This window comes from Carassius auratus, unplaced genomic scaffold (assembly GCF_003368295.1).
Source record: "Carassius auratus strain Wakin unplaced genomic scaffold, ASM336829v1 scaf_tig00019222, whole genome shotgun sequence".
Lineage (NCBI taxonomy): Eukaryota > Metazoa > Chordata > Actinopteri > Cypriniformes > Cyprinidae > Carassius > Carassius auratus.
Genome location: NW_020524935.1, coordinates 1 through 21,267, shown reverse-complemented (window position 1 = coordinate 21,267; position 21,267 = coordinate 1). Strand labels below are relative to the sequence as shown.

General features: G+C 40.5%; 1 protein-coding gene, 3 non-coding genes and 1 pseudogene across 4 annotated transcripts; 4 read left to right on the top strand and 1 right to left on the bottom strand.

Moving 5' to 3' along the window:
• Window positions 1-232: 232 nt before the first annotated feature.
• On the bottom strand, window positions 233-2,718 carry LOC113076163 (uncharacterized). Its single transcript, XM_026248825.1, has 7 exons — window positions 1,990-2,718; window positions 1,742-1,877; window positions 1,298-1,661; window positions 1,098-1,218; window positions 885-982; window positions 708-749; window positions 233-283 (listed from the first exon to the last, which is right to left on the bottom strand). Exons 1-7 carry the CDS (start codon window positions 2,207-2,209, stop codon window positions 233-235), a joined length of 1,032 nt encoding a protein of 343 aa, XP_026104610.1. The 5' UTR covers window positions 2,210-2,718.
• Window positions 2,719-3,872: 1,154 nt separating this feature from the next.
• On the top strand, window positions 3,873-4,011 carry LOC113076168 (uncharacterized; annotated as a pseudogene).
• A 13,081-nt stretch (window positions 4,012-17,092) lies between these two features.
• LOC113076170 (U2 spliceosomal RNA) lies at window positions 17,093-17,283 on the top strand. The gene has a single exon (XR_003281128.1). It is a non-coding gene; the product is annotated as a U2 spliceosomal RNA (small nuclear RNA).
• A 1,290-nt stretch (window positions 17,284-18,573) lies between these two features.
• LOC113076165 (U1 spliceosomal RNA) lies at window positions 18,574-18,737 on the top strand. Its single transcript, XR_003281126.1, has one exon. It is a non-coding gene; the product is annotated as a U1 spliceosomal RNA (small nuclear RNA).
• Window positions 18,738-19,916: 1,179 nt separating this feature from the next.
• Window positions 19,917-20,109, top strand: LOC113076166 (U2 spliceosomal RNA). Its single transcript, XR_003281127.1, has one exon. It is a non-coding gene; the product is annotated as a U2 spliceosomal RNA (small nuclear RNA).
• The last annotated feature ends 1,158 nt before the right edge of the window (window positions 20,110-21,267 follow it).

Genomic DNA, 21,267 nt, shown 5'->3' with positions numbered 1-21,267 from the left:
GGAGCTGATGCAGGAGCTGCTGGAGGAGCTGATGCAGGAGCTGATGCAGGAGCTGATGCAGGAGCTGCTGGAGGAGCTGATGCAGGAGCTGCTGGAGGAGCTGATGCAGGAGCTGATGCAGGAGCTGCTGGAGGAGCTGATGCAGGAGCTGCTGGAGGAGCTGATGCAGGAGCTGCTGGAGGAGCTGATGCAGGAGCTGCTGGAGGAGCTGATGCAGGAGCTGCTTGAGGAACTAATGCAGGAGCTGATCCAGGAACTGCTGGAGGAGCTGATGCAGGAGCTGCTGGAGGAGCTGATGCAGGAGCTGATGCAGGAGCTGATGCAGGAGCTGCTGGAGGAGCTGATGCAGGAGCTGCTGGAGGAGCTGATGCAGGAGCTGCTGGAGGAGCTGATGCAGGAGCTGATGCAGGAGCTGATGCAGGAGCTGCTGGAGGAGCTGATGCAGGAGCTGCTGGAGGAGCTGATGCAGGAGCTGCTGGAGGAGCTGATGCAGGAGCTGATGCAGGAGCTGCTGGAGGAGCTGATGCAGGAGCTGCTGGAGGAGCTGATGCAGGAGCTGCTGGAGGAGCTGATACAGGAGCTGCTGGAGGAGCTGATGCAGGAGCTGCTGGAGGAGCTGATGCAGGAGCTGATGCAGGAGCTGCTGGAGGAGCTGATGCAGGAGCTGCTGGAGGAGCTGATGCAGGAGCTGCTGGAGGAGCTGATACAGGAGCTGCTGGAGGAGCTGATGCAGGAGCAGCTGCAGGAGCCTTTAACGTAAGTGTATTAGTAAAAACCTTTTTCATTTACCTAAGCATACTTTTGCATGCCCCTACCCATTTATGGTGACCCACCTGGAATCAGGGAGGTAACAGGTTATTGTGATGTACAAACTAGAGACTTACAGCATACGGTGAAATGTAGCCTGTGGATGGCTTTTGTGGAAGATCCGGATGGGAGCCTTTTTCTGGCGACTTTTTTCTACCCACAGCTTCCCCAGCTGCTAAATGTGGACAGTTGTCTTCATCAGCGCACACAGTGTTTTTTGACTTTGCATTAATTAATACAAGGTTCATGCCATAACATATAATTCAAGACATTAATAAAGCGATATAAACCTTGTCTTTCAAAGGAGGTGAGAGCTTCCACCAGCAGAGCGTCATCCGCCCAGCCACCATCACCTTTGGACCCTGATGAGCTGGCAGCTGCTGCGGGAGGGTCCCTGTCCTGTGGAGGTTTCTGTGATGTACGGGTGGGTGACATTTGCATGAAATGTTGTGGCTTGTTTTTTATTAAAGGCACCATAAAAAAAGCCTACCTCTTTGTCGAGAATGTACTGCCTGAAGCGCTTCAGTGACTTGGTGGTGATGTCCTCCACCTTCATCACCAGCCACTGCTGCACAGAGCAGTGCGCCTCCTTTGCCATTTTCCTTTCATGGTCGGTCCCGGCTTGTGGGTCATCCTGAAGAGACTTGTGCAGGCTGTACCACTGCCACATCTCCTGGAATGTGAATGACCTGAAGCGGCCCTGCCCATAAATAGCCCTGTCCACATTGATCTCTAGGTGGCAGGAGACCTGTGGAAACAGCTGCACGTACCTCAGCAGGAGATCCTTCACCCACTCGTCAGGGCTCGCTTTTCTTTCATGATGGCGACGTTCTTTTATGTGCATATCAAGCAGACTAAAACATCACATAAGATAATTAATTGGTGGAAAAACAAGTTTAGAAAACGTTATTTCTGTTAAGTACAGCATACTTACTACTTAATGTAGCCAACGTCGTTCTCCACCAGCCATTTAAAACTTTGGCCGTTGTATTTTCCAAATGTAATCTGGAGCTGGCCAAGGTACTGCACCTCTGATGGAGTCAAGGTAATGGGCTGACATCTCTTTTTGGCTGAAGACAGATCAATTGTAATGACTTTTTATTTTATTTTATGATAGGCCCAAAAAAAAAAGTTTATGCTGCAGTGTAAACATAGGGTGGAAACACATCGATTGCATATTACCTTCCTCACAAGCTGTCTTTTTATCCTGGCCTGTCTTTCTATTATAGCATGTGTTTCGGGATGCCAGTGCCTTGGCCTCCTTTGAAGCCTTAAGAAGGCATTGTTGCCTATTTTGTGGCACACTTGTGTCTAAAATGCACAAGGTGGGAAACAAGGGATCCATGTCTAACACACCTGTAGGAAACAGTCTCTTATAATCACCATGATGATACGGGGACATATTTGTCCACAAGCAAGTATTGAATACATTTGAAGGTGTTCAGATGTGTTCAATACTTCCTGTTTCCTTTCAATTTTATTACACTCATCTTCATTAATGGACTTACATTTTTTTTTCATGTCTTCGTGTACATTACACTTTACTGTTCATTACTTTTGAGTATGAAATGTGCTATATAAATAAACTTGCCTTGCCTTACACAACGATATGGGTCATTCTACAGAAACGTCCACTTTTGGTATGGCAAAATGTGTTAAAATGCATTTATTTTTCTAACACTTAAACTTGGACAAGATTATAAGATTACCTGTTGACTTTATGAATGCATATAAATTACAGTTTAATTATTTTTCTTTTTAGCTCTTTTGTGCAATTTTTGAGCTTGACTTTTGAGCAAGACCACATGTACCATTTTAAGTCTTTGTGTTCTGAATATGTATTCAGTCTGAAAAATAATGAAAATGCAAGAAATCAGGAGATTGTTTTATTTTGTGTGAAAGATGAAAACAAGGTAACAACAGTGACATTTTTCATGAAAAAAATGCATTTTGTCTTAATTTCTTATAACTGAAAAGAAACCGTGGAATTAACAGGAGCCTTTTTTTCTCAGATCTTTATAAAATAGAAAGGGGCAAGTCAAGTGATGACATCAGTGTGATTTTTATTTTTAAATTACAGATATTTGTCAAATGGTAACACCAGTGACACAGCTTCACTTACACATTTCATAATATTCAGCATTTTATTATGCCATTAATAAATATATATTTATATATATATGAATACATTATTGTATTTTTAAGGGTAGAAAAACTGGTTTGTACTTAAAAATAAAGCAATTTCCCTCTGTACATGGCTGTGGGGACAAGCAGTTTTGTGATGCTTGGAATTATTTATAATTAATTAATAACACATAGTGCTACATTGATGGCGCAAGAAGGTTTAATTGTTCACATTGTTTTATTTTAAAATATTAAAAACAAATTGTAATGTTTCTGTAAAGGCTAGGGACATGAAAATACAACTTTCTGTAGAATGACACACATAATACATACACATAAATAATATGTGTGTGTATAATTGTCATTTATATATAAATATATATATATATATATATGTATATATATACACACACACGCACACGTCTATGTGTATAATGACAAGCATGCGTTTGGCAGACGCTTTTATCTAAAACGAGCGACTTGAAGTTCATTCATTTTTTTCTATCGGTATTTTTGGCAAAATGATCTAACAACCGCTACTAATAATCGTCGCTATACATAGAATTATATATGAAAGAGTATGTTTTCATTCATATGCATTGCTAATTGTAAAGGGAAATAAGGATTTTTTTTTTTTTTTCAAAAACGTCCTTCACAACGGTCACGAGCGGCGCGACGCGACACCACGCAAACGCGATCATATTTCTGACTTGATGCGAATAAGACCCCAACTTTGCGTGGATATTATAACATTATAATAACTTACCAAACAAACTTCACAAACTTCGGGTGACGGGTGAGCATTTCACAGGAGCGCTAGCGCATCATCCAGAGGCGACCCGATTGGTCTAAGCTTTAGACAGCCCGGCCTTCCGATTGGCTCGCGCTGTCTGGACTTTAGACAGCGCGGCCTTCTGATTGGCGCACCTGTGGACTCGCGGCCAATCGGCAGGCCGGGCTGTCTAAAGTCTACAGCGGCCATTGCACGGCGCTCGGGCTCGCGTCTGCGAATTCCCCAAATGTGGGAATCTCGACTGCATAATTTCTGGTAGTGGGGGACTGCGTTCGCGCTCTCCCCTGATCTTTTGGTTAAAAATAGAATTGAATTTTGTAGTGTTAAATCTAATCTGTGTTGAATTTTCTGTTTATAAAGTGTTTGTAGAATTCTGAAAGCCCAAATGCAAAACATTGTCTTTGCCTATAAAACAAAATAATTTGTTTAACATTTTAATAGATTGTAAATATTGAACAAAAGTATAGTAGGTGTAGAGGTATGTTGATTTTATCAGACAATGTCGCTAATAATTCAGGATTTAAGGAATAAAGTGAGAATGACTCCTGGATATTAAAACAAATATAAATACATTTTAAGTATGACAACAGAAAAATGTGAACAGCTTTTTGGGGCATTCAGTTGTATACAGTAGGTTTTGGAGAATTAGGTAAGGACTGTATTTGTGCTGGAATAGGTGATTTTGTATCTGCACTGGTGTGTTGGTAAGAACACATAAGATTGAACCAAAGTTAACAGTTTACTGTTGATTAGGTTGAGTTGTAACAGTGAGTGGTCTGAAAATATCAAAGAATTATTAGAAATACAGCTGATTAAATAACATTCATTCAAGCAATAATACAGGTTACAGTTGTTGCAGTACACAATTGTCCACAAGATGGCGTCGTAAGGTTACTCTTGGCATTAGATATGAAAGACATATCAGAGAAACTCCATCACATGTTATTGATGTATTTATGTGTGTGTGTGTATATATTTGCACTCTAGAACACTAGTCAGTCTGAGGGGGCTAAGAGTCCTCTAGATCTGTGAATGCAGGAAGGCGGATCAGACGAGGTAGATATTTTCTTTAACTTGAATCTCTGCAGCTCTGATATGGCCATCAGAACCTGGGAATGTCTTTACAATTTTGTCTACTAACCATAATGCTCGTGGTAGTTGTGGATCGATGAACATTACAATAGTTCCGGTAGAAAGTTCACTGGTGTCTGTGTAGTGGTAGTGATGGATGAAACTTAACCAGAACTGATCGGCTAGAAATTGACTCTACCTCCATCTCTGTCTTCCCATAAGTTCTGTAGTAGGATAAACTACAAATGGTAGTGAGCTCTCTGGCTGCCCCATGAGCAGATAATTTGATGTGACAGGGTCGAGGTTAGCTACATTACTGGAAATGGTAATTGCTGTTAAGTATTCCCTCCACTTCGATGAACAGTACTTCGAGTACTTCCTCTGTTACGAATTGGGAGATAACTGTGATGCGAATGGCAGTCTTGACAGACTTAATTTCTCTTTCCCAAGCACCCCCAAAGTGTGGGGCTACAGGTGGATTTAAGTGGAATGCAATTTTCTGTTTAGCTTTGCATCTGGAAAGTGAGTGTCACAATGGCTTCTTGCAACTCTTTGTTCTCCATGGAAGTTAGTGCCATGGTCTAAATACAGCTCAGCAGGTGTGCCACGACGGGCTACAAATCTCCTCAAGGCCATTAGAAAAGAATCCATATAAATGGATGTAAGGAGATCTAGGTGAATACTTCATGTTGTGAGACCAATTGAAAATTATTTTTTTCATCCTCTGCCTATCTTGACTTGAAATGATCCGAAACACTCCATGCCTGTACTATAAAATGGAGGTTTGAGTAGTCTAGCTGGTGGGAGATCTGCCATTTTATGAATTTGCACAGATGTTGTTGTTGTTTACGGATAGCTTCCCATCCTCTCAGTATCCAAAAGTTTCTCCTTATCTCCCCAAAGACTCTTTAAGGTCCAGGATGCCAGAATTTTCATGGGCTCAGATCAGTAACTTGGTGACCCAGTGATGTGGGTCAAGGACTATAGGGTGTATAACTGACAACTCTAGTCCTTCAGCTTGACGTAAACAGTCACCAACTCTCATATAAGCTGGCAAGAGTCATCAAATTCTGGGGCAAGAGCAAATAGTCAACTAGTGGAAGGTATAGGTTTACCAGCTTTTAGCAGTTTGTACTCATCAGGTACTCATCGTTATTTCCAATGTAGGCGCGCGGTATGCGCGTTCATAATGGAAGCCACGCGGTTGCAACTCGCCCGTTTTTCCCAGGTGAGTCCGCACTGCATCAAGTTAAAAACATCTCAACTTTTCAGAGAGCCGCAAGCGCACTACAGGTCTGTACATTCAGCTTCATCCTTTCCCGTAACAACGTTGAAAGCTCAGCTAAGATGAAGGAACAGCTGATCATAGCTGTATATGGATTGCCATTTTGAATTAAATTAATAGCAGAGCTACTGAAAGCGAATTTTTTTTGTGTGTGTGTGCTGCAAATCCATATATCCTTTGCTGAAATTTCTGCGTCTTCATGGAGAGAGCGCGTCATTGGCAAACGCCTCAGGAGTGCTTCTGCCTGAGCGCTTTGGAAAGAAGGTGAAAACGGCGCGCCTAGCGTTTTCCACACGTTTTTAGGCGCAATATGTGAACGGCCCCTTATTCATTCATTAATTATTTTTTGTTTGCATATATCTTCAGATATGCCGTGGAGAATCACAGAAAGTGACCAAATTAGGTTTTATTTTATTTTTTTTGTGAAATTCGAATATCATTTTTATTTATCGAATAATTAGAGCAGAACGAATATTCGAATGTTCGACTATCCGTGCACACCCCTAGTTCCAAGTACTGTTTGTGGTAAGTCAGAAATATTAGGTACAGCAATTTCTCTCATATGGCCACAGAAGATTCATTTACGCTCTTCTGTCTGGATTTCCGGTGGCTGTATGAGGGGGTTGACAGGCTATGCTGATTCAAACTCAAGTAGGAATGATGGTCCTTGGCTACATCTGTTGGGTATTGAAAGTTTGGAAAGAGTTTTACCTTGGGTTTGGTCATCAGCAGGATTACTACTTGAATCTACATATCGCCTGGTACATTCAGCTGTCAGCTCTTGAATTTCGGCTATCCTGTTACCAACAAACACCTTGAATCTGTATGATTCAGACTTGAGCCAGGCTAAAATGGTAGTGGGATCTGTCCATTGTGTCACTGTATTGAATTGGAGGGAGAGCTCAGTATGTAAGAGTTTGGCTATTTGGGCACCATTCAGGGCAGCACACAGCTCTAGTTGGGGAATGGTCAGACATCATTTTGGGGCGACCTTGCTAGTAAAAAGCCTAACTGAAAATGACCATTGTCATCCTCCATATGCAAATAGGCAACAGATCCATACACTCACTTAAATGCGTCGCAAAAGATGTGACTCTGTTTGGTGTTGTGAGAATGATCAATACCTGAGGTTGTGACACAGCAGAGTAGTGAAGATACTTGCCAACGTAGGCAGTTCTGCTTCCCATTCACTACAGGATCTCAAAAGTTCAGCAGGTAGATTTGGGTCATCCCAGTCTTGTTGCTTGTCGCATATCTCTGAACTAACTTGAGTTGCAAATACTCTGTAAATGTGTCGAAGGGTACATGGTCCAGGCTTGACAGGACGGGTATTATACCAAAGGAGATCTGATTTGTAGTGCCACCTTAAACCTAGTGCAGATTCTTGCAAATTGGTACGATCTAGAGAGAGCCACAATTCTGTACTGGTAGATCTTGCTTCTTTCTATAGGTGGTCTAGCATATTTGGGTCATTACTTGCCCACTGGTGAAGTTCAAATCCACCAAATTGTAGAGTTTGTCTACAAGCTGCCTTGCCTATTGAAGTGATGCGAGGTTCTTCAAGCATTTGTCCACAAACATTCCTTTCTACAGTAGTTCTGATACTGTCTTCAGGAGTACGGTGGTCCATAACATGTCTTTGGGCAGCATAAATGGAACAACAAGGACTAGATGTAGTGCCGAAAGGTAGCACTTGTCATTCATAAACGTCTGGTGGTCTAGTTCTGTTAAATTCTTACCATATAAAGCAGAGAAGATGACTGACATCTGGGAGGAGACGAACCTGATGGAACATCCCTTTAATGTCGCCGCTTATTGCCACTGGGTGTTCACGAAAGCGTAGGAAGGCTGGTCCTGGCAGTAAATAGTCATTCAGGTTATGGCCTTCAAAGTTAAATGAACAATTAAAAACCACTCTGTTTTTACCATTGTGCTGCACAAGGTGGTGAGGGATGAACCATGACTCGCTGTGTAAATGAAATGTTTCAGGTAGGAGTTTGACGACATAACCCAAGGTCTCAAATTTCTTCATCTCCTGTTGGTAGGCGGCCGCTTTGATTGGGTCTTTCTCCAGGTTTATCTCTTTTCTTAAGGTTACAAAGCACTCCCTCCATGGGAGCTTGAAGACTGAGCATATTCTTCTTACGCAAGAGAGGAGTGGCATAGCGACACATGCCATTGATCATTACTCGGACAGTCTTTGACTGGAGCAAGTTAAGGGCTTCTTTGTACTGCTTAGACAAATAGATTTCTCTGATCTGTCAGGAATCACGTCTGCTTGCCAGAGTCTCTCAACATTCTGGAACAACTCTGTCATGGAGGGATTAACTGCAATATGCAGACACTGGTGGGAGGTGACATCTCTGAAGACTGTTGCTGGACCTTGTAAAGACCAACCTGGTCATGTCCTGACTGCTGACGGACCTCCAGGTGGACCAAGTCATACTGGTTCGATAGGAGTGATAAGGTGAGGATGATCCACTCTGATCAGTAACAGGGGACAGGCTTTGTGTACAGGCTGTTATGGTAAGCCTTTTCGGTAGGAGTCGGTAATGTCACTGAAACTCTGCAACAGGGTAAGTATGTTCAGTCAAGCTCAGTTGTTCTGCAGTGAAGGCTCCCATTATGTTGTGGCTCCTGCCTGGCTGAGATGGAGTTAAAATCTGAAAGGACCCTGAGGCACCACGAAGCCTAGTAATGTCTTTCCTTATATTTCACAAGGCTAAGTCCTTTGCCTGGCTTGTGAGTCCCAGCTTTCTGGCTGCCATTGGTAATAGCGTAGTTTATTCAAAACAATCATCAAGCACAGTGTAAGTATCTAGGCTCTGCCCATTAATGCTTTAGAATGACTTTGAGCACTTTCAGAAGTACGCTACTAAATCCTTGAGGGCGATCTAGGCATAGCCTTTTGCTAGTTTAACTAACTAAATGTTTCCCTTCATTTACTGACTTAATTGTTTATTTCATGGAGAATCTGGATGTGTTTTCCATTACACAAATTTTCAGAGTTTAAGAATGCACAAGAGCTCGATTGTTGCGTCCACACTTTCAGCATCTGTTAATATTCTTAATCCAATCACTTGGGATTTGGTTAGGGATTGGAATGTGGGGCACTGATTCAGGTAGTGTTCTTTATTGTCACAATATGGACAGAAGGCAGAGATCTTAACTTGACTCTTGGTTGACGCTTGTGAAATTTAGGAAAATGGTTCATTTGAGCCATGGAGGCTTGTAGTCTGTCTAGTCTTGGCTTTAGTCTCCCGTTGATCCACTCGGGAATGGGCTATATCTTTCTGGGGCCACCAAAGATCTCTGGATCTTGGAACCAAGACTTGAACTTAAGCCATTTTGTTAAGTCAAGGAGAGTGTATACTCCACCTGGTTCATAACTCACGTGTCTGCGGAAGGATGCTCCTTGTTCTGGAGGGAGTTTACACAAAAGTCGAGCCACATGAGATCCACAGTGCAATTCAACATCTCCTTCATCCCCTAATGTCATAAGGAATCCTACAAGGGCTTGTATCTGAAGAGCAAAACTGTAGCAAGGAGGAGGTTGTGAGGAGGTAACAGAAATTACAGAATCTCTCTTTTCTGTTGTTGGCTGTCTCGTGTCCTGAGTAAATCTGAGTGTCAACACTACTAGAGTAAATCTGAGCAGCTACATTATCTGGAACAAAGACATTTGCATGAGGAGGAGCCGACTTCGAGATCCAGAAAAGCATGCAGGAGATGCTTATTAACCAAGTCTAAGGTCAGATCCTACACCTCAGCCCCAAGTATTAACCCCACTGCACTTTGGACATCAGGGAGTGATGATGAATGTGCAGTCCTGTGACGGTTGTGTTCTTCTCTCTCACTCCAATAATCTGTGGTGAGGTACCAGGGGTCCAGTGTAAAGCTTGATTATTCTAAAGAATCAGGTGATCCAACAAACTCTTCTCTTTGATCATGATGAATACTAGATGCACTCGGATGGGCCATAAAAAGATCTATGTCGTAATCATACTGTTGAATGTCATATGACCCATGTGGTAGATGGGTTGACTGTGGCAGGAGGACATTAGCTCTAGGCAGCCCAGCGTACTGCAATTCAAAATCTTATAAGTAGGTTGGCTGACAAACTATGTCTAGGGTGTGCTCCTTGAACTTGATGCTCTGCATTCTGGTCATCTAACATCATTAGACAAGTGTAGACGCAGCATCCAGCTCGAAGGTCCAAATTGTTTTGGAGTATTAGGTAAGGACTGACAGACAAACTTTGGCATGGATTGCCGCAATGACAAGTAAACAAGCTTGTAACTCAAAGACTGCAAAGCTGCATTCACTGGATATAAACAACTTACTTTCTAGGCATTAACTCGCTCACATAAGACCACTAATAAAGGCAAAGGAGAGATTAGCGCTGTGTAGGAGAGTTCACCGTTAGTTTCTTGCTGACTATGAGGCACTGACTGACATCATTCAATAAACTGCATTCTGATTGAATGAATCCTTCGTGAAACAGTATGTGATCTGAGGTGCTGAACGCAAACCTGACGTCATAAATATGCAAATTAATGTGATGTGTCAAAAAGTTATAGTTTTAGGCCTTGCTTGCATATTTGGAAATTAGGACAAAAGTATTGTAAATTTCCTACTGTAGAGTTACAAAATTATTAACCTGTGAAAATACTAACTTTTTTTTCCAGTGCAATAATTTTACAATGTATGGCTATTATTGTCATGGGAATAATATACAATTATTTATTTTAATTTGCTTTGTGTTAGCACAGAGTTAATATTTCCCTTTTCTTTGTGGTAGATGATGCTGACATGGGTATTTGCTTTATTTAATCACAAAGCTTTTGTATTTGTTTCCCTCAAGTATTGTTTTGGTTACTGCACTCATGGATTCTTTGACAACCCCTCCATCAGTATATGGGTTTTTGCGTTGACCCAAAGTCCAAGCAACTCTTGAGGGGAACACTCATGAGCAAGTTGTTGGGCAGTCAATGTGTGGCTCAGGATCTTGGTTGACTAGCCATATTGGGCTCTGAGACTACTTATTTTTTGAGAGCTCACTTCAGATTTAAGTGGTTATGTTTCTCAACTTTTGTTTTGTCTTATGGAATTTCACATTGGCACTTTTAATAATTGCCACGGTTTCTGAACACATGAGACACACTGATTTAGGTGCTCCAAGTGGGAAGTATAAACTGAAATGAGTCTGTCCATTCCAGATTAAAAGCTCTATTTTCTCTGTCAACTTTTCTTTTTTTGGAAAGCGTAATTTGTTAGATCTTTCTAAATCTTCTGTAACTTTCTCCATCTCACTTGTCTTTTTCTTAACTTTCTCCATCTCACTCTCCTGTTTCTCTCTCATTGTTTTTTTTACATGTGTCGCTAAATTTTTCATGTTACTTGCCTCCTCTCTCTCTCTCTCTCTCTCTCTCTCTCATCTGTCTACTCAGAAGAGTTGCAATGTTTACTGCCTGAAATGCACAGGCTTGATTGACTAAATGATGCATGCAGTTGGTCTGTGCTTTTCCACTACCCCATCGTAAAGACTACAAAAGATGCGCCAGATGTGCAGCTCTTAAAATGGGTCAGAAATTGCCTTAGATTTAGTAAAAAAAAAAATTGTACTAGGCAAGATTAATTCCTTGAAGTAAACAAGGAATTTGACACATTTATGACATACTGACACAAGTTTCAAAAGATTTTCAACAGTCGATTTGTCGTGTCCAGTGTAGATAGACTTGAGCTGTTGCGGTGCAACACAACTGTTGCGTCTGGTGTAGACACTGGTGTAAAAAAGGCAAGAATCTCTGTCTGTCTGTTTGCATTTACGTCGAGAACCGTTCATCCAATCGACTTCTCGTGTGGCAAGTCTGTTGCCTCAGACCCAAGGGAGTGCAGTAGGGATGTTCATTTACAACCAACGCTCATTAACAGATTATTAGCCATTAACCGACAAGATTATATTAAATTAGAATTGAATTAAATTAGAAAGGATAAGTGTCTGTGACCTGTTAAAACTACTATGATTTGTTTGTATCACTTTGTTTGTTTGTTTGTTTTACCTTGAATGCCATTGTTTAAATTGATATTTATATTTTGATGTTTAATCTTCCGAGTTCAGAAGCATTATTTAATATAATCGCTGTTCGTATTTTTATTCAAAGTTCAGAATCAAGATAAATATTACTCCTGTTTCTTATGATAACTGAGATAATGCTGCTAAATTTATTCTTTCTTTACCTTGAATGTCATTGCTCTAATATGCAAAACATTTGACGTTTGACGTGGATATTAGAAGGCGAGTGAAGTAGGTTATAATAAATAATAATTTGGCATTCAAATACATTGCGAATACGGAAACATTTTCAATTTTGTGTTGAATGAGAGATCCAACATGGTTTCAGTTTTGTTTTAGCTTAAACTAATTCGTTTTGGCTTGTGATTTATATAGCTATAGCTTCTTATATATTTAATTGTTCTTTTCTAAATATTGTTAATTGAAAAGATTTGTTGTGGAGTGAGGGGAACTAAAGAAGCTTAGCCATGTTTACAGTGTTTATTATGTTTATAAACATTTTCACATTGGCAATAGGCATATTTCTGAATGAAATAAAAGTGACTTTTTTCTCTCTCTCTAAATTTTTTTTTTTTTTTAAATAACACAATTTGTTAATACACGCGCCGTTAACAATGCAGCAAACATTTTTGAATTACTGAAAATAAAGAAATGAATGACTTTTAAACCATTTAACTGATTGTATAAATCTGTCAAAATTCTTACAGGTCAGTTAACCTGTTAAAATGAACATCCCTAGTTCAGAGTTAATACGACAGGGCTTATATGCTCAGAGAACAGACACTGCACTAGTGATACAAAACACCTATACGTTTTCTTTAAAGAGCCACACAGATGGGAAATCAAAAATTACCTGTATTACAGTGTATGATGTAGCTGTCCATCTGTGTAGACAATGTGCAAATAATTAAACCAAAAAGTACACTATTTATAAAATTATTGGCTTCTAAAGTAAGGAGTCGACTCTGAATCGCTGAAACAAGTCGTTATAGATTTCAAATCTTTTGCCCATCTCTATGTACGTCACTAGGAGCACTTTGCATAATAATCTCCGCCTACCGTCTTGGGAGAAACGAACTCTGACCTGCCCCACCCCCCCACACAGACGCTCTGGTTGTTGTGAGAGCATCATGTCGAGGAGACCGTTTGTTTTATTTTCACTGCCAAAGAATGAAAATCAGAAGAACCAATGGCTAAAATTCATTTTCACCACAATACCAGAGCAGTACAACAAATCCCTTTTGTTGTGTTCACAACATTTCACTGATGACTGCTTTCTAATCTCGGTGAGTACAGCGGGATTTTCAAAGCGTTTGGCCATAAAAGATGGTTCATTACCAAATTTACTTAGAACAACGAGCATTTCTGAATCACAACGCGAAGTATGATTATGAAGTTATGTGTCTGTTTTCTCCCGAGCGTCTTATCAGTATGTGTGCTGCCTGCAGCCTTTGTTTGTGCTGATCGTCATGTACAAACACGTCATTAAAATGAAGTGTAACTCCGTAAATACTCAATGAAGAGACATGAGAGAGCTATCTATAGAAAGCTTGACATGTCTACTTTAAAACTGAACAAGTGCTGCCGAAAACAGATATTCTGTGATAAAGTAATCCATATGAAAACAATGCAATGTCTGTTTTTCATGTCTCCCTTCGCACGCCCCCGCGCTGAACGCGCTATTCAGATTCAAACTGAAGCGCGCGGCTTGAATACACCCACACAGAAGAAAAAGCAGCGAGACTGTTCAAGTTTTTTATTTTACTGTTTGCTTCGCGATGAGAGGAATAAGACATAATTCACCCCAAACAGATGCTAACGCATAGTTTACCATGGAGGTGTGTGCGGAACAACCAATCAAACCTGACTATGTTAGTTGATTAATCAGAACACAGTATGCTACCGAAAGGTGGGGTTTAAAGGGGGGGTGAAATGCTATTTCATGCATACTGAGTTTTTTACACTGTTAAAGAGTTGGATTCCCATGCTAAACATGGACCAAGTTTCAAAAATTAAGTTGTACGTTTGAAGGAGTATTTTTGTTCCAAAAAAAACTCTTCCGGTTTGTCACAAGTTTCGGAAAGTTTTTTTCGAGTATGGGTCTGTGTGACGTTAAATGGAGCGGAATTTCCTTATATGGGTCCTAAGGCACTTCTGCCGGAAGAGCGCGTGCTCCCGTATAGCAGAGCACTGAGAGGCTGAGCACAGGCATTCACTCTGATCAGAGCGAGAGCGTCGCGAAAAGTCACAAAAGAAGTGTGTTTATGGTTGCCAGGGCAAGAAAACCCTGTACAGATTACCAAAAGAGAAACAGCATTAAGGGACCAGTGGATGGAGTTTATTTTTACAGAGCATCAACGGAGTTGTGCAAGTGTTTGTGTTTGTTCCCTGCATTTCGAAGATGCTTGTTTTACAAACAAGGCCCAGTTTGACGCCGGATTTGCACATCGTTTATTTCTTAAGGATAATGCAGTCCCAACGAAAAAGGGTCACGATCATGTGTTGGAACCGCAGGCGGTGAGTAAAACTGCTTCAAATATCTCTGTGTTGTTAACTTGGCTATCGGCGCGTAAGCACATCAAGTAAACAACATGCGATGTTGTCATCAAACTGCACTTTCCACATGTACAGCTTAAAAAAAAGATGACATAAAGTGGAACTTAGTCATTTTCCAAAACCGCTAAGCAAATATATACAGTTTCAGTACATACCACATAGAGATGCCTTTGCTGATGCTGCTCTTGTTCAATTTCAGCCTCTGGATCTGTGTCACAGGCAGCTTCCAAACGCTCTCAACGCAAAAGCCTACTGGCGCTCGTGATTCTTTAGCTCCGCCCACACGTCACGCCTCCAGCCGGTCGTGTTTTTCCGGGAAAAAATCAGTACAGACTATCTTTCTCTTATGAATATAATAAAAATAATGACTTTGGAGTTATGAAGGATGCAGTACTACTCTATAGGTACTCAAGATTAACAGGATATTGAGTGAAAACGAGCATTTCACCCCCACCCCCCCCACCCCCCTTTAAGGAAACTGAATCTTTTGAACAGCTTCGCGCTAACCGTTTGGGGATCTCTGAGAATTGAGGTAATTTTAAAATGATATTTTGACAAATGACAATGTTTTTTAACCTTGGATGGATTTAAACCTAATGTACAGGACTTATAAACAGTGATAGGAAGCTTAGACAGTCATGGAATTTGTCAAAGTTAGCATAAATTAATCAAATCAAATCTCTATATGGACCAGTATCTGTAAATGTTAAGCCGCAAAAGTTGTTTGAAATATGAATGTGTTCTGTGCGTCTCTGTGTGAATTAATGAATGGCAGAGACATGCGGGTTTGTTTACTTCATAGACTGAAGCGCATGACGCTTGCATTAATTTCAGCATCTGAGCTTCAGAGTTCTCTCTCCATCAAGCGATCTGAACTTATCAGTTAATCTCAATGGACGCACAGCGTCCAAATACACACCTGTATTTGATGCTCTGTAAACTCTTTGTGAAGGCGCACGACTCACCGTCGCTTTACTGATAGCGCTGTTTCTCACACATGCAAAGAGAGAGAGAGCGAGAGTCTTACCACGCTGAATCGACACGCTATATGTAAACTATTCTTTGTTGTCTTCTCCTGTCAAAATAATGGAGTTCATTTAGAATTATTCATATTCATTTTCGAGCAAGCAAAAGACATACCGGTTTCTCTGGTAGTGGCCGGAGCTAATGTGCAAATGGCAATTTCATTGGCTGGTGCTGATCTTGTACCGTCCCTGTTTTGATTTCAGCAAATCAACGCAGACAACGTGATTAATATTCATGAACCCAGCAGCTCATCAATTCATAGTGCATTGTATATACATTAGTATGATAGTAGAATTAGTAGTAGTATTATCTTTTAATAATAATTAATATGATCTATTACTATTTTTTTTTTTTTACAGAAACCCTCAATGACCAAAAATATCTTAAGCATCACCACCAGTCTTAAGTTCAGTTAAAATGACAAATATGCATTCATTAGGCCTTAGTAAATTTTTACATAAAGGCATTGTGCTAGAAATATTACTATTATTTGGTAAAATGTATGTGATACTGCTACTACTGTTGAAAAAAAAAATTATAAAGAAATAAATCACAATATTTCTTCCATGTTTTAATTTTAATAGCAAATCCCCTTTATTTACCAAAATAAAATGTTTACATTTCATAAATTAAAAGACAAATTAAATTTGGGTGAAACTTGTTTACTGTTTTTCATAATTATATAATTTGTAGAAAAACTATAAACACAATTGTAAATAAACATAAAGAATGGCATTGGTTTTAATTTTAGTGCTAAAGTTATTTTTTTTTATTAGCATATTTTTGTGTTTTGCTTTTGTACTGAAATTGGTATCGAGATCCTTGGATTTTCAATGGTATCGGTACTGAATACTGAAATTATGGTACCGTGACAACACTATTACAGACTACATGCCCTGTAATAACGAAATGTTTATTCAGTTTGAACGTATTTGCATATATTTACAAAAACATAAAAAAATTTAAATGTGGTGTTTCCCAACACTTTTTTTTTTTTGTTTTTTTTGTTTTTTTTGTTTTTTTGTTTTTTGTGAGTGTAGTGAGTGTGAGTGTAGGTCTGTTGTTTGACTCCTCCCCTCATCCCACCCTTTACCCTCCTACTTTTTCACAGCTTTGTATGCCCATTTCTTTTGTTTTTAAGGTGTGAACGACTGGTGCTCAAGTAAGGGGGATTTTGTGACCCTTTAATCCTTACCTCTTTGTGACCCTTTAATCATTATCTGAACTATGTTAAATACATTCTGCACAAGAACTCTTAAAGACCCATTTTAAGAAAATATACTAAATAAAAGCTTACCGTCATCATATTTGCTGTGTCACAGAATGTGGTTCCTGCTGTTGACCGTTAGTGGGTATCGCTTCTCGGCCTTTTGGCTAAGATCAAGTGTAGTATCTGTTCTTATCAGTTTAATATCTGATACGTGCCCTACCCGGGCACCATATATTAAATTGATTTTTGGAATTGGGAGATGGAATAGGGGCTTGCTCCGTCCACTCCACGCATCGACCCGGTATTGCAGTACCTCCGGGAACGGTGCACCCCCCTAAAATGGTTAATAATATGTATTGTTCTTGTGTGATTTTAATACATTTTAAGAAATAGTCAGTATTTTATGTTTTAAAATTTGTTAGTGTAATAGTTTTGGGATGAATTGTTATAGTGTTTACATTTTATTTTTTTTGTTTGTTTGAAAATGCAGGAGAACAAGGATTTTTCACTCATAATTTTTTGTGTGTGCAAAAGCAGTGGGTAAAGTAGGTGTTGTAACTAGACTAATTTTTTTTTTCTGTAAATTTTTTATATAGCTTTTACTATTTAATACTTTTTATAAGTGTTCTGATTGTCTAAAAGAATAAAGTGGGATGTGTGTTCATGTGGAGGCATCTGTCAATCACTGTTATGACTTAAATTTTTTTGCATTTGTTTGACTGCAGTACTGTTTGACAGAACCTTCTAATGCCTGCCTACAACTGCATGATATACATGTACCCATTAAGCACAGCCAGACTTTTTGCATTTTTGATTTATATCTTAATCAAACTGCTTTTGTCATTGAAGAAAACAAAAGTAACTTCATTCAACAGTTTGTCTCCTCTGTGTCTCTCTGCATAACCGTAGCGCCATTTTGGGCAACTTGAGCTGAACACAAGCCGCGTACACCCTTCTGTGTCATCCGCGCTGCATTGATGCGCTGTTTTTGTTGAAATCAATGCGTAAATGCTCCTTGTGTCACTGCTAACACAGAAGAGCATAAGCTTTTGGGGGCCATTGGGGTCAGTGCCGCAGTGGGCAAGTGATATGCCTGGTGTTGCGGCTTAACACAGTCAGCACCGTCTCTCGCGGCAAGCCTACTTCTACATGATTGGTTGACAGATCTACAGCCACTGTGGCCAATCAGAAGCAAGTGTTACTAACTGCAGCGTGAAATGAACCCCAGCTCCACCTCTTTGGGTGCCTGATGGGGTGGAAGGATAGAGTTGTGGGTAGTGTTAGGGTGAGAGTGTGGGTGGATGTTCTACCTCCCCCATTTAAGCACATTCTATTTGCTCCTCCTCACTAGGGAGGTGGAGCTACACATAAGCACCACCCATCTGCTCTGCAGTGAGCAGCTTTTCATCAGAAGGCCCAACTGTCTGAATGTAGTTGTCAATGATCGCTGTAGCCTTTGTACTACTGTAAAAATTTTAGGACCAATGGTTCAACAAGGTATACAGCTTAGAGTTGATTGAGAGTTCAGATTGTGATGAAGAACCATATGGAGTAAGGTAATGTCTCATCATCACTGAAAATAATGTTCCCTTAAGTGCTCCCCCTTCAGGGTCGGTGTAGAATTCATACTTACCTGGCAGGGGAGATACCATGATCATGAAGGTGGTTCACCCAGGGCGAGGCTCAGCCATTGCACTCCGGTTGTGCTGACCCCTGCGAATTCCCCAAATGTGGGAATCTCGACTGCATAATTTCTGGTAGTGGGGGACTGCGTTCGCGCTCTCCCCTGATCATCTGGTTAAAAATAGAATTCTAACATATATGGAATTATTAGTAGTTTGAGGAGTTTATCTATCTCGTGAGCAAGTTGTGGATCAGTATGTTTGTTAGTGGTAATACAGTGGATTGTTTAATAAGCTAAGTGAATAAAGAACATGAAGTTAATGATGAAAACCCAAAATTCAATGCAGTATGGACTAAAAGATAAACAGGCTTGTGCCTTTTATTTCCCCTTTAAGTGTTAAACAACAAATGTCTTTATTGGGGCAGCTGTGGCCTAATGGTTAGAGAGTTGAAGGTCACAGTTTCGAGTCTGTGCTGGCAGGAGTTGTAGCTGAACAGCGCACTCTTCCACTCTCAGTAACCATGTTTAAATGCCCTTTAGCAAGGCACTGAACCCCTAGGTGCCCCCCAGTGACATGACATACAGCCAAGTATGGTGACCCATACCCAGAATTCATGCTCTGCATTTAACCCATCCAAAGTTCTCACACACACACACACACACACACACACACACGTACACAGCAGTGAACATTAACACGGTGTGATCACACACCCAGAGCAGTGGGCAGCCAATTCTGCTGCGTCACCCGGGGAGCAGTTGGCGGTTTGTGCTCCCTGGCACTTCAGTTGTGGTATTGCCAGCTTGAGACTCAAACCCACAACCTTAGGGCTAGAAGTCAAACTCTCTAACTACTATGCCACAACTTCAAAACATGCTTCATTTGTTCATGATAGTTGTAAATGTTCTTAAGTTTTTTAATTTAATGTTTTTTTTTTTACTTTGATATAGTCATATTTTAAAAAGCAGTGTGCCCTGTTTCTATCTCCACTTATTGTTCTTAAAGTCTGTAGTGAGTTTTTTTTTTTTGTAGGACTGAGTTGTTGTGTTTTGACCCCTCCCCTCCTTATATTGGATCCTCCCCTCATCCCACTCTTTAACCCCCTCCCATTTTGTTGTAGTTTTGTCTGCCAATTTCTCAATTTTTTTTTAAATCTAAGGTGTGAATGACCAATGCTCAAGTAAGAGGGGTTTCATGACCCTTTAAGCCTTACCTTACCTGAGCTATGTTAACAATTGCATTATGCAGAACAACTATTAAGAGTTAAAAAGTTAACTAAAGCTTACCAGTATCATATCTGCTGTGTCAAAGAATGTGTTTCCTGCTGTTGACTGTTTGTGGGTATCGCTTCTCGGCCTTTTGGCTAAGATCAAGTGTAGTATCTGTTCTTATCAGTTTAATATCTGATACGTGCCCTACCCGGGCACCATATATTAAAATTGATTTTTGGAATTGGGAGATGGAATAGGGGCTTGCTCCGTCCACTCCACGCATCGACCCGGTAATTGCAGTACCTCCGGGAACGGTGCACCCCCCCTAAAATGGTAAAAAATATATATATTTACACTATTGGTGTAGTGTAGTTTAACCTGTTTTAAAATGTGGAGTAGTGATGCTGGAGATACTTTTATTTTTGTAGGTTTGATTTAATCAGCAGGCAAGAAAATAGGGTTCATTCAATAAACTTTGTGTAAGTGTATGTTTTCACAAAAGCAATGGGTAAAAATGTTTATAGGTTCTCACTCCAGCTTGTAGTAAGGTAGCATGATAGAAGGTCTGGAATTCATTGCAGCTTTCATTGGTAAAGGCCCCTCCCATGAGGCCATTTGACCGACATGTCAAACAACCAATCACAGTTCGTTTTGTAAGGCTGGAGTCAGATTGTCTGAAAAGGGTATAACTGCAGCCTGGAGATCTCCAAATAGGGCCAGGAACTCCAAAACAAGAGGGAGCTCCAAAATAGGCCATGGGTTCCTCCCATTGAGAGACAGGCGCATGACACGCACAATTTCCCCCCAATCCACTTAAGTGCAAACTTCGTCCCTCAACTGATTCTGAAGTTTTTATTGGTTGTGTCTCAAAGTGTTTCCTAAACTATGAAACAAAAAATGCTAATCCCTAAACCAATCCCACACCTTAACCAGTGAAATTGACTGAATGGCGGGATTGGTGCTGAATAGCGTGATAAAGTTGCCAATTCAGGAGATAAACGTTAATAAGATTTTGCGATATGAGACTCGCCGCACAATGCCATCTTTTAATACACCCAGTATCACTACCCCCTCCTAGCCTACAAATTTCAGTCAGTAACAATTGGCTGAAGCCACAGCCAATGGTGAAAGTCTTTGCAAAAGGAGACCCTGCCCCCACTTGGGAGGTTCGCCCAATTTTGGAGTTCACGGCCCATTTTGGAGATCTCCGTCTGCAGTAATCCCACTTAGAGTTGTCTGGACTGAGGGATGACTTTTCCCTAGAGAACAAAGGAGCTTTCTTGATAATTAACATTTGAACACTGCTCCTGAACACCCTCCTGCATATGTTTGGTATCATTTAAAATGTCCCAGTGCAACTGGGTACATGATGGTCTCAATCTTACAAAAGTAGATTAGAAGATGATACAGATCCTAAGACTCGAGAAATTTTGATTACTGTAATGGGAGTGCCTTTCCAAGGGTCTCCATGTAAATTACTTCT